This window comes from Gobius niger (genome assembly GCF_951799975.1).
Source record: "Gobius niger genome assembly, chromosome: 7".
Lineage (NCBI taxonomy): Eukaryota > Metazoa > Chordata > Actinopteri > Gobiiformes > Gobiidae > Gobius > Gobius niger.
The window spans coordinates 30,805,412-30,821,040 of NC_136858.1; the positions used below are offsets into that span (position 1 = coordinate 30,805,412).

The 15,629-nt window shown below is 40.0% G+C and overlaps 2 protein-coding genes across 2 annotated transcripts; one reads left to right on the top strand and one right to left on the bottom strand.

The window, feature by feature from the left end:
• The first annotated feature begins 1,578 nt into the window (after positions 1-1,578).
• pkd2l1 (polycystic kidney disease 2-like 1) lies at positions 1,579-7,312 on the top strand. Its single transcript, XM_079559673.1, has 14 exons — positions 1,579-1,882; positions 1,969-2,082; positions 2,828-2,955; positions 3,145-3,398; positions 3,948-4,172; positions 4,326-4,554; positions 4,630-4,800; positions 4,868-5,049; positions 5,149-5,269; positions 5,348-5,446; positions 5,537-5,658; positions 5,734-5,851; positions 6,914-7,047; positions 7,151-7,312. The coding sequence occupies exons 1-14, from the start codon at positions 1,609-1,611 to the stop codon at positions 7,275-7,277; spliced, it is 2,298 nt and encodes a 765-aa protein (XP_079415799.1). The 5' UTR covers positions 1,579-1,608; the 3' UTR covers positions 7,278-7,312.
• Positions 7,313-9,093: 1,781 nt separating this feature from the next.
• tial1 (TIA1 cytotoxic granule-associated RNA binding protein-like 1) lies at positions 9,094-14,896 on the bottom strand. Its single transcript, XM_079559604.1, has 12 exons — positions 14,725-14,896; positions 14,217-14,313; positions 13,981-14,079; positions 13,769-13,823; positions 13,599-13,686; positions 12,373-12,448; positions 12,047-12,155; positions 11,823-11,918; positions 11,652-11,736; positions 10,272-10,395; positions 9,962-10,173; positions 9,094-9,873 (listed from the first exon to the last, which is right to left on the bottom strand). Exons 1-12 carry the CDS (start codon positions 14,748-14,750, stop codon positions 9,753-9,755), a joined length of 1,188 nt encoding a protein of 395 aa, XP_079415730.1. The 5' UTR covers positions 14,751-14,896; the 3' UTR covers positions 9,094-9,752.
• Between the last annotated feature and the right edge of the window lie 733 nt (positions 14,897-15,629).

Consider the following 15,629-nt stretch of genomic DNA (forward strand, 5'->3'; position numbering starts at 1 on the left):
AAAATACAGTTTTAATACTAATAAATAATGGCATAAAACACGTTAATAAATCATTATTTTGCAGGGTACACTGGGCAGAGCCCACAGCTCTCTGATATGTCACTGCTGGGGCCGCGGTTACAGATTTAAATGACCACTGAAGCCTCTATTGAAACGTGAGTGTGACAGATTTGAAAAAAGTTTGAGTCATGGCACAAGCCACAACAGATTAATGAAGCCTCGTACCCGATCCAGCTACGCCTTCAGCGAGGGAGCAGAAATTAAACTCTATTGTGAGGTAATAGCTGTGCCTAATTTCTCTGTTTGCAGCCACTGAAGCGTAGATGGACCTAACTGGACTCAAGCGCTATCTGCAACAACTTTAAACTTCTCTATTCTGCTTCCAGTAGATGCACTGTAAACTGTTTTAAAACTGAGATCGCCCTTTTGCTTAACTTGCTCTGTATTGATATTCCTGATGGTAATTTCAGTAATTGACAAAGTGGAGGGTTATGCTCTTTGACAGTTGAACCGTGGTGAGTCCAAAGAGCCCAGTGATAATGAGACGCACTCCGTCAGTGACACTGCAGCCTCTTAATTAATTCAGCCACAAGCAGTTGTCAGTTGGTGTTACAATTTTAATGGACACACAATTACCCAATTTTCTTTTTAATTATGGCAGAAAGTATAAAATGATTGGCTAATCACTTGTAACAAATACAGTAAGTGTGAGAGGGTCAATTAAATGAAAAGTCTACCAGTATATCATTCTTTTAACAACTAGTTATAACAGGGGGATATGTTTATTGGTCACTAAATAACAATTGACAATTTGGGGACTATAAATTATTCATTTATACTTATCGAAGACTTAATAAGTTTAATGCGGTGACAACAAGCGTACCATTTGAAGAAGCAATTTGCTAACGCAAGCCAACAAAGCATTTTAGTGTCTCCTTTTTATTTGTAGTCTTATTTAACCTCTTAACCCCCGCCGTAACAAGCACATTTTCACAATTTCGACTTTACCCAAATCGAAAAGCATCTTGAAAAATAGTCCAAAAAATAAAATAAAAAAAGAGACATAAATGAGGATGAAAACCCAGCAAATATAAAAGCATCAAAAGAGCGACAAAAACGCAACAAAAGGGGCGAAAAAAAAGCAACAAGAACCCCCTTGAAAAATAGGTTTTTAATCTCAATGGGACTTTCCTGGTTAAATAAAGGTTAAATAAAATAAAAATAAAAAAATGTGACAAAAGAGTGACATAATTGCAACAATGCTTTCAAATGACAGCTTTCAAATGAGGCTGCAAGCTTCAGCCCAGAAGCTTTTAGATTTGGGTAAAGCTGCACTGGAGAAAATGTGCTTGTTTAAGAGGTTAATATTTGTATTTTTTTCCTGCGTTCAGAATTGTTGATATTTTGTTGATGTAGTTAAATCAGTGAGGAATTATGATTTCTCTAGTCCACAATATCTGAATGACATAACCACACGGCTGTATGTGACATAGCTCCTCCCCTGACAGGGACAGGGCTGATGTCACCGTGTCTTTAAATGCACCCAGCTGCTGCAGGTGTTCACAAACACTGCTCTGCTTCACTTTGGCTCGGGACCCTGACCTCAGCATGACGAGTCGAAGCAACCGGGCCGGGAGCCACCTGACCGGGCAGGTGGAGATGGGGAGTTTAGGAAATGGGGCGTGGGTGAACCAGGCCTATTGCGGGACCCCTCCACCGATCCCCCGCGTCATCAGCACCATCTACGACCCGCAGCCGGTGTTCCCAGGCTCTATGGACAGCATCTACAAGGTGGACACCCCCAGCCCTTTCCCCGAGCCTCCGGACAGCACAGAGCCGAGTCTACGGAAGAAACGCCGGGGCTGCTGCTCTCTTATCAAAGGTGCAAACACACTTTACAAGTTCATACAAATCTTTGTCACCTCAATGCAGATGTTTTGAATGAAGAACTTGGGTCATATCTTTCAGGTTTGTGGGGAACCACTCTGACTGAGAACACATCTGACGACAGGGAGCTGTTTGTTCGCACCACGCTGCGAGAGTTAGTGGTCTACCTGGTGTTTCTTGTGGACATCTGCCTCTGTAAGTTGATGGTTCACTGTTTTGCCACTTTATATGTTATTATTGTTTCATCAGCAGATTGTAATAACTGTAAAGAGCATAATAGACCAGTAAGACTCAAATTAAATGAGTTGCAACCTAATTTGCAACAAGCTAGTAAACTGGCAAATCTTATGTGATAACAACATATTAGTACATTTTATTACAGTGGGTCAAGTGTGTGATCTTTAATTTTTTACAAATTTTGGATTCAACAAATCTAAACATTGACCCTACGTTGTCATGTAAACGCAGTGACAGTGTTACTGTATAGGCCATGCTGCTGGACTGTTGGTTTACTATAAAAAGCTTCCCACTGTTATATTGCCTGCCACCAGCGACCTGCCCATTTGAAAGCACGAAGCCATTGTCCAGAAGAACATTAGGAGTGAAAGGGCCATGGGCTCTGCTCCTTTGGCTTTCAGCGATAAGAGCATTTGGCTCCATCTATTGTGGCTTTGTCTGGGTTGGATTTACATTGTTTGATGAAGCCATTTGCGTCAGGCCAGCGTGTTCCCTCTTCAAACAGAAGATGGCCTCTAATCTGGGTCTTTTTCAGCAACGGAAAACATGACCAATCAACAAGCCATCAATGAATGTTCGCGTGTCTGCCTGTCGCCTGTCTTATCTTGGGCTCCTGAATGGGAAACGTTTAAAGACCAAGGCCTGTGCAAAGTCAGATAGAATCAATAACAGTGTGTAACGAAGTGATTATGTTGTCTTTCAGTGACATATGGGATGACAAGTTCAAGTACGTACTATTACACCAAAGCTATGACGGACCTGTTTGTCAACGGGGCTGGAGAAAATGGGGTGACATTTCAGTCCATTGGTAACATGGCCAACTTCTGGGATGTAAGTCTGAAATACATCGTGTATTCAAAACATACAAGATTTTTTACAAACGTGGGCCAGTATTTACCATTTACTGGCCCAGTTTTATGTTTAACTTAACCAGGCCTCCCAGAACATTTCATAAAAAACTCCTTACACGCAAACAAGAGCACACTAATAAATGCACTTTTGATCTCTCCCAAACCACAGTATGCTCAGGGCCCGTTGCTGGATGGACTCTACTGGACCAGATGGTACAACAATCAGTCAATGGAAACAGGAGACCAGTCCTTTATATACTACGAGAACATGCTTCTCGGAGTTCCCAGGATGAGACAAATTAAGATGAAGAATAACTCCTGCAGTGTGCACAAAGATTTTCAGGACGAGATTTTTGGGTGTTTTGATGTCTACGACGAAAAGAAAGAGGAAGAGGAGAACTTTGGTCTAATTAACGGCACAGCGTGAGTTTGTCTACTTGGGCCCACAAAGTGAAATATGCCATTAATGAGAAAAAATATATATCTTGAAATACTGGGAGTCAATTGTATCCCCAAATCAAAAATAAAGGGAAGTCCACACATCCGAAACTAGATCATTCATATCAGGGAAAGGCAAGTTTGCATTCTGGAGGGCCAATTCTCCTCATGACCAACACACTAAGGGCCATATGTCAGAATTGTGGCCCAGTGTTGTTAATCATATATGACATAATGGAGCGTTTTGTCAGAAAATACTTTAAGAGGTATTTGATCTTGGTTTTGCATAATATTTGTCAAAATCATCTTGACAGCCAGAGGTTTTATGCTGAAGGGGCAGAGTAGACCCCAGGCTTGACATTGCCTACCCCTGATTTATATCACACTACTATTATGTTCTTGAAAACATGATTATCTGACACTACACAATCTACACTACACACCTACTGTACTTCGAATGTCATCTGAAACCCAACAATAGCAATAAAACGTTAGGAATTGATTTGCTATGATTGTCTTTTCTCGCACCTGCAGATGGGATTACCACACTGAGAAGGAGATCAAGGGCTCATCTCACTGGGGGCTGCTGACCACCTACAGCGGCGCGGGATACTATCAGGACCTGAGCCGGACCAAGGAGGAGAGCCGAGCCGTTCTGAAGGAGCTGGTGTCGAACCTATGGCTCGACCGGGGAACCCGAGTGGTGTTCGTCGACTTCTCCGCCTACAACGCAAACATCAACATGTTCTGTGTCATCAGGTATCACGCGGGTCTTTCTCGAAAGCTCAAAGAGAAACAAGAAAGTATTGTGTATTGTTTAGTGAGAATGCAGAAGTCTGATCTTAGTTTGCCAAATGTCACTTTGTCATATGCTTTGGTGTCTTTCTAAATAAAGCCTTTTTTGCCTGTCAGGTTGGTAGTAGAATTCCCAGCCACTGGAGGAGCGATTCCTTCCTACCAAATCCGAACCGTCAGACTCATTCGCTACATCACCAACTGGGACTTCTTCATCCTCGCCTGTGAACTGGTCTTCTGCGTTTTCATTCTTTATTACATAGTGGAGGAGATCCTGGAGCTGAGGATACACAAGTTCTCCTACTTCGGAAGCATCTGGAACATACTTGATATCGTTGTCATACTGGTGAATATGCTTCATGTTTTGTGAGATTTGTTTGGTTGAAAATTTCTAATACGACGAACGCCTTCTATTCCACAGCTCGCCATCATCGCCATTATTTTCAACATCTTCCGTACAGTCAAAGTGGACGGCTTGCTCGGAAATCTTCTTGAAAACCCAGACATTTACGCAGATTTTGAATTTTTGGCTTTCTGGCAAACGCAGTACAATAACATGAATGCTGTGAACCTGTTCTTTGCGTGGATAAAGGTAGAGCTTCGGTTTTTGGGGGTGCAAAAAAAAAGAGCCTACATTAAAAAGTGTTCTTTCTCCACAGATTTTCAAGTACATCAGTTTTAATAAAACAATGACTCAGTTGTCCTCCACACTGGGCCGTTGTGCTAAAGATATTGTGGGATTTGCCATCATGTTCTTCATCGTTTTCTTTGCCTATGCGCAACTTGGCTACTTGCTTTTTGGGACTGAAGTGGCGTCTTTCAGCACTTTTGTCAAATGCATGTGAGTGGTGGGGGTCTGATTTTGTATTATTATTCATGTTTGATTGATTGATTCACAGATTTGGTCAAAGAGTATGACTTTTGGACTTCGTTTTCACAGCTTTACGCAATTTAGAATTATTCTCGGAGACTTTGATTACGATGCCATCGATCGGGCAAACAGAGTCCTTGGGCCGATATACTTCATCACATATGTTTTCTTTGTCTTCTTTGTCCTCCTGGTAAGTGAAACCTCTAAAAACAAAGTCAGCTACAATATTCCTACACATGGAAATTCAACATGCCATGCTCTTCCTTAGAACATGTTCCTGGCCATCATCAATGACACATATTCAGAGGTGAAGGAGGAGCTGTCTTCCCAGAAAGATGAGCTGCAAATCACAGACATCATCAAACAGGTAACCAGGCCAAGACATGGATGATCTATGAAACTTGATAGATCGATGTCTAGTTCCCAACAAGCGTTTCTATTTCTTTGCGTAATGTAGAGCTATATGAAGACCTTTATGAAGCTGAAACTGAAAAAGGAGAAAATATCAGATGTCGAAAAAGCCCTGCGCTCGGGGTCAGGGGAAATTGAATTCAAAGACTTCCGAGAGACCTTGAAAGAGTGAGTGAAAATGCAAACAGATCTACCGTTAGACTGCATGTAGTCCTAATCCACATCGATTTGCTGGTGTTGTAGGATGGGGCACGCTGATCATGAGATTTCTGCAGCTTTCTCACGGTTCGACCAAGACAGAAACCAGGTTCTCGATGAAGCCGAGCAGGAGAGGATGAAGAAAGAGCTGGAGGAGAAAAGGGTATGTGAGATGTTTTATTCTTTTGACTTTAATAGCTATTATATTTCATCTCACAACCATCCGTTTCTGAACACAAGTATCTGAGTGTGATCTTAGATGACAAATTAAAGTGGGACAAAAATACAGATCACATCACTAAAAAGGGTCAACACAGAGACTATATTTTATGAATAAGCTGGTGTCCTTTCAGGTGGATAAAACCATGTTGAAAATGTTTTACAATGCTTTTGTGGAGAGTGCTCTGACTTTTTGTGTCATCTGTTGGTACGGGGGCCATGACTGAGGCGCAAAAGAACTCACAGTCGCAAGCAAAATCGTAGGTGTTCCTATGAAGCGTCTGCAGGACATTTATTTTGCTCGAGCTTTAGATAAAGCAGACACACTATTCTCGGACTCAAAACATCCTGTTTAGAGAATTTGAGTTGCTTCCCTCGTGTCAAATGTACAGGTGCCCCGCCCTGTCTAAAAACAGGACCAGGCAGTCATTTGTGCCACAAGCCATTTTACAATTAAACAAACAAAGAATATGAAGTAACCATCCATCCATCCATTTTCTTCCACTTTTCCGTTATCGGATCGTGGCAGCAGCTGTTGGACCTGCCCAAATCCCATTGCACCAGCCCCTATGGCTCCTCCTGCAGGTGGTGGGTCTACAGAAGGACGGCCTCTTGATTCTAACCGGGCCTATTGGTCTCTCATGAGGGGCTTCTGAACCGCTCTTTGTCTGATCCGTCACTTAGGACCTGTTTGCCCTGGGAGACCCTACCAGGGGCACAAAGCCCCCGACAACAGAGCTCCCAGGATCATTCAGGTTCTCAAACCCCTCCACCACGTTAAGGTGGCGGTTCCAGGAAGGGATGGAGTAACCAACTGTGATTTTTCTTTTCTATTCTGTACAGCTGATCTGTCAGAGAAGGTTTTATAGAATGTAGGTAATGATTTTAACATAATTTGAACTGAGGTTGACGGGCCGTGGTTTGTTCTTTGTATGTTGTCAATGATCTGTCTGCTGTGGTCGTTGAATTTCCCCACGGGGACAACACATTTCTGCTTCTATTTCAGGATGCTCTGTCTGCTGAACTAAACAATCTCGGGACCAAGTATGAGAACGACATACGAGAGAACGTTCCGGCTGCAACCAATGAACACAAAAGACTCGGCAGTCAAACCTTCATTGAACGAGAACAGTTCCTAAGGTTTGTTATATTTCTATGCTTATTTAGATTTTGAAATAACATTACTGGTCCATTTATTGTTAAATTTAAGCTACAATTGAAAACCGGTGCTTTCCCTTCACAGGCTGTCAAGACACGTTCTGCATCTTGAAAGCTCTGTGGCCAACATCTCATCCAGACTTGCACTGATAATGGAAAAAATAGGATTCGATGACTTACCAGGAAGCAGCGATAACGTGGCTAGACAATAAGAATGAGTCCTAGCCTATAACACTGAAGCCTCCATAGAAACAACCAAACATTTGTGAACACCTTTCCCTTTGTCCAACCCAGATGGCCACATGTGACACCTTTGAAAAGTCTCTGCCAAAATGAGGGAGAAAAAGGGAATGAGCAATAATTGGCTAATTAATAATCAAAATTACATTTAAATATTTAACCTCTTAACCCCCAACTGAACCGAGCACTTTTGGCTTTACCCAAATCTAAAAGCTTCTTGAAAAAAGCGACAAAATAGTGATGACAACGAGAAAAGGCCACAAAAGAGACAAAAAAAAAAAAATCAACAAATTGCAACAGGGTTACGCAACAAAAAAGAGGCAGAAAATGTGACACAAAGAAAGTAACAAGAGCAACAAAAAAGTAGCCTAACAAAGAAGAAGAAGAAAGCATTTAGATTTGGGTAAAGCTGAGCTGGAGAAATTTTTTTTAGGCCTATAAATACAAATCTTGGTAAGCACCATCAGCAAAGATCTTTGATAAAACTTCATAAAGATCTTTGACCATCGGACTGTAATTTAATCAGGTTTTAGCTTTGTAGACTACCGTAGTTTGCAGAAGAGCCACGTGGTTTCGGAGTTCAGGCTTCTTTCCTGTCGCTTCCTTACCCTAAATATATTACTACAATACTAGACAAATACATGTAAATACATATTTACAATAATTGTGTATTTTTGCGATTAGGATACAACGAGAGATAACTTACGTACTGTAACTGTAACTAACTGTAACTTAACTGACAGAACGAGAGGTGGGTCTGAGGCGCATGCGCAGTGGTCTGATACTAACGAGGAAAGATCACTTTAGTCTGAACTGTTATAATTATTGAAATCCCTTTTACGATGGGAATATGTAAATAATGTAAATATACATATATATATATAACTATCCGAAAACTTAGTTTTATGATCTTCAATGATATGTATTATTGTACTATTGTTAGTTTAGTTATTCAAGGAGTGCAATATTACCCTTTAACGAGGCAGATCTGCTGCTTCGGATATGTTTTAATTTAGCAGAAATAACACTATATTATGAAAATAAAGTTAACTGATCAATAAAACAGTCTATTCTGTCCAAGCAAAATGTGCAAAACATTTAAGTGTTATGTGTAAAGCATTTAAGTGTTAGTGACAAATAAACTTGTGGTACCAGAGTTGAAATGTTTCTTTATTTGAAGAGATATGAAGTGGAAAATGACAATTAACATGTTTCTTTGTGTTTCTTATAGCTCATTTGAGCTATGGTCTTAAAGTAAATACATTCAGAATTTCAACAAATAGGCCATATAGGCTTCTACAAGACATGACTGCAGTTCAGAGAAACAAATCCGACTTTTCTGCTGTCTGTAAATGGCACAACATAAACAGTGAAACAAGAAATCAAATTTAGATTTGAGTGGGCTCTGAGCAAATGATTCTACAAACATGTGAATTAAGGCTTATTTATACAATATACTGTTAAATTTTACAATGGATTTCTAGGTACAGTATATACAATGTGATGTTGGAAGATTGAAAACAAACGTCACATATTTACATTGGTGATCAACATATTCTCCATCGTATTAAATTAAGTCAGCCATAATGGGAAAAGTGGAGAAAGCAAACTACACAAATCTGTACATAATGGCACATATGAAAAAACTGGCAGGACACTGAAAAATACTACTGAAATCTATTTGGGGGGGGAATAAATGCAATTTAGAACACAATTTCAATGCCATGAAATTATGCCAAAGGTTGTGTACAATTGCGGCATATTTAGGTATTTTAATACAAAATTAAATTTTTACTCTTAGCCAGAAAGGCGAAGTTGAATTGCATGGCAACGAAAAAAGACAGAAAAAAAAGCTTGAAATTAATAATTTTCCTTAAAAAGACTGAGGTGAATTTACTTATACAATATACAATGGTGAGCCTGTTTACAGCAGGATTTTTACTCTAACCTACATTTGAGCGTAAGCTAAAAACAATAGAAGTTTGCTAAAACATGCTGTACACACCAAAACAAAAAACGTTGTCTTTAAATTTGTGAGCTGGAAATATCTGTACAAAATTTCTGATATTTTAAAGCCATTTTAACAAACACCCTTTTCTTCTTTACACAAAATGGGAACCCACACCTGTTGTACCAGGGCCTCTGTGACAAAGCACACACAATACACACTTCTGAATTTGTACAATAAATACTGCAAGTCAATTTTTATTTGAACTGATGTAATAATCTTCATTATAGCGTATCAGTGCATTTATGTTCAGCTTTAATCAGTATCTTGAAAATCTTGTTACCCAACGTTAGTCATTGGATTAACCTTTTTGGAAATGTGAATATGTTCCACAGCTTTCACAATTGGCAACAAAATCTTTGTCACTACGGCCCTGCACAACAGTTGTTTTCCAGATTTAGTTTCAGTGTTGTTGAGAAAACCTTCATGCCGACACAGCTCACTGCGTTTGATATCCAGCCATTCCGTAGTTTCCCATGTTGGACATGACTGGACTGGACGTGGGCGCGGGCTGAGCGGGCTGGGATCCAAAACTTCCCATCCAGGAAGACTGTGATTGACTGTTAAATTACAAAATCATGCATTACAATTTGCCCAATTGTCCCAGTTATGACCCGCTAATAGTTACTGCGTTACAACAAAACTTACTCTACTCCATAACCCTGCTGGCTCCATGTCTGGCTGTACATGTTGTATGAAGGAACCTGCCAGCCATTGGACATATACTGCCCATACTGCTGCTGCTGTTGTTGCTGTTGCTGCTGCTGTTGCTGCTGTTGTTGTTGCTGCTGCTGCTGCTGCTGCTGTTGCTGCGCACCTCCATACACCTGGTTCCACTGACCCCACTGACTGTAGTCAACCTAAAACACAACAAAACACAGTGCAGTGAATTGTTCTAGAGTGTGTATTTAGGGCATACCAGTATCACATATATTTCCTTTAAATTAACTTTTGTTACCTGCTGTGCCCCCTTAGCCATGTCAGGAGTCTCTTTTCCCCAATAGCACTTCACAACATGTCCCTCGATGACTGTCCCGTTCACAGAAACAATGGCATGTGCTGCACTGTCGTGAGAGGAAAACCTGAAAAACAAAGCAAACTGCATTGTAATTGAAAACTAAGTAAACGCTTAAAAGTAAAGTTGGCGTTTGTCCTAAAGGAGTTGATCCACTTAAAATGCTGTCAGTAATGTAATCTACTAGCCTGTGAATACCCATGATGCTAGCGCGCTCGAATCATCGAACTGCTCAGCAGCATGGAAACCAAGGCCAAAATCTGCGCATGGATTTGCGGATCAATCACAGGAGGAGGAGGGACGGCAAGACGATGCAAAATTCGACAGACGGACATCGGACACTTGTAGTTTGTTTATGGGTCCAACATGACAGCAGCAGACGCAAAGCTATCTTTTGATCAGGCTTTAGCCTGTGTTCTAAATACTTTAGCTCAAAAGTTCATTTAAAAAGAACAGCGTTTGTCTGAAATGCCCCGGGTACAAATGATACAATTGGCTACGTGCAGACACATATGACAGAAATAGCAATTCGTAGCACCCAATAAACGGCTATGGACAATCGTAAACCACACCTCTCCTACGAGAAAATGAATTAGTGGTCCCCAGACTAAATATCACTTGTGATATTTTGGCTGGCGTTAGCCAGGCTATTAGTCTACATGATAAATTGTGAGACAGGTGGTGTCCTGTAATGTGGTTATGGTGACACCTAGAGTACAAATGCACTAATGACATTACTAAAGGCATTGACCCATGGACTGTTTATTTTTTATTTAACCTTTACTTAACCAGGAAGATAAATCTCCGAGATAATTTTCCGAGGACCTGGCCAAGAGGAGCCGGTGACTAAAAATGACTAAATAATAGACAACGTCTGCTCCCCCATTTGCCATAATGACCATGTTTGAAAGGGAATCCATGGCGGATTCACAGACAACTCCTACATTGCTCCAATTGAGCATGTTCCTAAAAAGAGCACAAGCACGGGATCTTCACTGTAGACTTGGCCCTCGCGGGGCATGTAGTTCGGTCATAACCACGCCTGCGCCGCTGGCTCTAATGCCAACAGCCTATCAAAGTCCAGCCCTCAATAATATACTAGAATTCTAAGATGTACATTACGGAAAACCGCCTGGTTTCTTTAATTGTAACTAACCCAGCGTTATCAGGAGGGATATCTAGCTGTAGAAAGTTTAAAAAAAAAATAGAAACCAGGCTTTACAGTTGTTTAAAACGTGTGTAAAGTGCAATGCTTTCTAATGGTAAAAACTAGCTTGTTCTGCTGTCCCTTGGTGGAAGTATTACAGCAGTCATTGCCTTTACCTGACAAAAGAATAGCCCTTATCTGGAAAGACTCGGATTTCCATGATTTGCCCAAAAACGGAGAAGGTCTGTCGCATTAGATGCTCTGAGAACAGACATTGAAAGAAGTTGAGTTATTGTGCCTCATTGTTATAAGGTATTGATATTTTTGGAAACAGACCAGGTACTCACCAGTCAGTCCGGACTGGATCCCTCCGCAGTACACAGTGCAGTTCTGGGCACTAGACTGATTCACAACATCCTCAAAACGGAGCTGTTTTGAGCTACCTAAAAGCATACACAAATCAAATTGTTAACTTTTAGTGACATTTTGAGATGGTTAAATACTTTTTATAAATATGAAAATTGAATATAATAAATATCTAATAAAACCAAAGCTTTAAACGCACACATACTTTCTTGAGCACTTTTTGGAGCTGGTGGTTTGCGGGTTGCCCAGTTAGTCCTGATTTGACGTCCTCCAAGCCACTGACCACCCATGTGTTGGATAGCATTTTCAGCATCCTACGAACACATATCAATGACAAGACAAGGGTCACTGCGTATGTCATTTAAATTGATTATTAGGTCTAAAAGAGTACTACTATGTGCTAATTGGTAATTTTAAGAGCAAGTTAACATTTACTAACAACTAATGTGTATTATTTGAAATGTTTGTATGTAAGAGAATAAACAGAAAATAAATTAACCTTCAGCTTTTGTTCTTGCACCGGAGTCTTACCAGTTTGTTGTAGAAGGATACAAATCCATACCCCTTTGATTTCCCAGTCGCCATGTCCTTTACAACACGTGCATCCCTGAAGCAAGACGAGATACAAAGCTTCAGAACAACTTTCAATTTGTTCTTTTCAAACCAAAAGGAACCACGCAAAACACACTGAATCCACTGCACTGACTTATGTGGATTTACATTAGCTACTTGGGCCTGGACTGAGCACTGACTCTTCATTAAATTCAAAGAAAGTACAAATACATGCAATCTACACATACGACACATTTCAAATGTATTCTCACCACTAAAGCACCACATGTTCACTTTTCAAATGGCTATCATACTCACAAGGAGCATCATTTACCATGCATTTTAAAGTGGTGCTGAACCTACACATAAAATAGTGTATAGAACATATAAAAAGAGAAATTAAAAAGGCATACATGGCCTGTTAACAGATTTCAGATTTTTCCCTGGTCAATTCTCTACCACCAAAATGGAGTATGGACTGGGGAGCTGCAAATTTTAAGAAATTGACATTTTAGAACTTTTGGGAAATTATTTCAACGCAAAAGTATATAAATATAAAACAAAGCATTAAAATTTGTTCATCTAAACTAAATCATATTACATATCAACTATAAAGACAAATGGAAAAATGGAATAAATAGAGAAAAAAAACTACATCTGAGTCTCCAGAGTGCACAGTCCTTGCTGTTAGCCTTCAAGCTCCTGTCCAATCCTATGAGCATTTCTGTAAAATAACCAAAGGGCTATTACTTTACGGACACCCACAACTATAGGAACGTAGACAGCTGTTGAGATTGGCACACAAAGCTTATTCGCTGACATTCAGGTGGATACTTACCACAGCCTACATGTGTTTAAAAAAGAAAATAGGGCAACTCAGTTGTCATGGCAAAGACATTACAAACTGCTACCAGACATATTTCTCTCCAATGAGACACTTCCTTTACAAAATGAAAGAAATGTAAAGTGGACTGGACATTTAATCTCATTGATTAATCATGAAGATGCATTAAAATGTTGTAAGTCTATCAGGCTGATCAGTTGTTAAAATGTGCCTTCACTACATAAAAACAAATAAGTGAGAGACAAGCAAACAAGGTCAAGCTTGAGAACAAGCAAAAATTCAATAAAAACAGAGCACTTCTTGTACTACTGAATTACATTATTTTGTGAAGTTCAGTAGCTTCTGAAAAGGGCATACTTACGAGATACTGCCAAATGGAGCAAATGCAGCCTTGATATCTTCGGTGGTGATTTCAGGACTCAAATCACCAACAAAAACATGATAGTGATCTTTAAAAAAAATAAATAAAATGAGGACACTTTTGCCAACAGGTTCACGGAGACCATTACGTAAAACACAATAAGGACTCACTTGATGTATCTTTCTTCTGGCTACTTGGAGTGGTAGCCCAGTTTACTTTAACCTCCTAAAAGAGTAGAAAGAATGAAATAATAAAGAACTGATTCAGAACAGGTTTTAATGCCATCTTCAGGTTCACAAACTAGGAATGTTCTTTGGTGCAAAACGTACGACATGAAATGAGGCTAAATAAAAGCTAAAACTGATCAGGATAAACGTCTGACCTTTCCCAATATCTTCCTGCCGTTCATAGCTGCAAGAGTAGCAGCAGCGTCTCTGTGCTCAAAGAACTCCACAAAGCAATAGGGGTCCGTGGTTGTGTGCTGGAAGAGATCATACATCATATACAACGTTAGACAAATTATTTGAGTAAAAGAGGGGGAAATAACAATAAAATGCATAATTTAAAGGCTATACGTTTAAGCTACATCTAATAGTTTCAAAAAAGGTTAACACGCACTTCTGTAATCATTTTACAGCTTTTGCAGGGCCCGATCTGTGTGAAGAGTTGGAGAATTAAAATTTCCGTGACATCTCTGGAGAGGTTTCCCACGTAGCTGGAACGAAAGAAACAGCAATAGTTTAAACATCTGAAAACAAAACTGATTGTTCTCGATCTTTATACAGTAGGCATGCACAAGAGAGCCTCGTAATTTCACTGAAACAGGGACCGCTAAAATCTAGTACTACGGTAGTTGGTTGCGAGTAGCGCCTGCGTTAACATTACCGCCGATTGCTAGAAATAACATAAATAAACAATGCATATAGACAAAATGATCAGTGCGACAGTGTCATTTTTAGAGTATGGATTACATTTAACCGCACAGAGGAGACGAGATGTGAGGAAAAACGAAACTACTGGAGCGTCAACTTTGAATGTGCCGTATGCTAAAGCTAGTTAGCATCTCAGCGTTTCAGTAAAAAAGGCTAGGCTGCGCTAACCGCCTGTGTGTTCATTTTATACTTACAGGGTTTTGGGTAATTCGTCATCCATGTCTGAATGTTCAAACACAACAAGCAGAAGATAGTAAAATGCAAGTATACGTGTCGTTATCTAGCACCAATATATGTTTTTAAGCGCTGACTCCGAGGCTAAATTGACGCTAGCTGTTGCCGAGGATAACGCACCGGGAGCAGTGCGACGTCACGCCGGAAGTGTGGGGAAGTTCTGCGGTTGCGTAAGTACGTGGGGGTAAACATTGAAATGTCTCTCAAAACGAGCGTTCAACTTTTCTTGAATGCAAGTTTTCGTTGTAGAATTGAGAAAACTACAGAGCAACTACAATGTAAAGTGTTGACATTACTTTTTTTTAGAGTTTACTTCCATACTGTGCTTTTATTTTGAAGGGATAGAGGGTATGCTTGTTTTGAACACCTGTCTATTTGGAGAAGTATTGCAACCTCGAAAGACCTTTTTGGATCTACTCGAATAGCAATAACAGCAGCTCAATGTTGTCGCAAACTTAGTTGACACTTAATTCGTTATAGGTCTAGGCTGGACTAGACTTATGATATCCCAGCTCTTTTTAATAATAAGGGTAGGCTGCTTGCCACATGGGCTACAATAAACATATAGGACATTGTCATTGTTATTAACTGCAACTCAGCTCTCGCAGCTATGATTGTTCATTCTACTCAGAAACTCAAGTTAACTAATATCATACAACTTTTTAGTTTTTACTCGTGTTTGGCTATAGCTATAGAGATGGCAAAATAACATCTAAATGTAAGTAGATTTTGGATTTTGCGAATTTAAGTCAACATTTTTCACAATTGGTGCCTCTTTCCAAGAATACAAAGGAGAGTTGGGAGAGTTGAGCCACTCACAGCAAAGACAGCAAAGAGACATGTTGAAATAGCCCAAACATCTATA

Excerpts from the sequence above, each read along its gene's own strand:
- tial1 (XM_079559604.1), bottom strand. The coding sequence starts at position 14,750 with ATGGATGACGAATTACCCAAAACCCT. Across the intron at positions 13,824-13,980 it reads GCAGGAAGATATTGGGAAAG|GAGGTTAAAGTAAACTGGGC; the intron begins GTCAGACGTTTA and ends CTACTCTTTTAG. Across the intron at positions 11,919-12,046 it reads TCCAAAAAGTGCTCAAGAAA|GTAGCTCAAAACAGCTCCGT; the intron begins GTATGTGTGCGT and ends GTATGCTTTTAG.
- pkd2l1 (XM_079559673.1), top strand. The coding sequence starts at position 1,609 with ATGACGAGTCGAAGCAACCGGGCCGGGAGCCACCTGACCGGGCAGGTG. Across the intron at positions 5,447-5,536 it reads TCACAGACATCATCAAACAG|AGCTATATGAAGACCTTTAT; the intron begins GTAACCAGGCCA and ends TGCGTAATGTAG. Across the intron at positions 5,659-5,733 it reads TTCCGAGAGACCTTGAAAGA|GATGGGGCACGCTGATCATG; the intron begins GTGAGTGAAAAT and ends CTGGTGTTGTAG.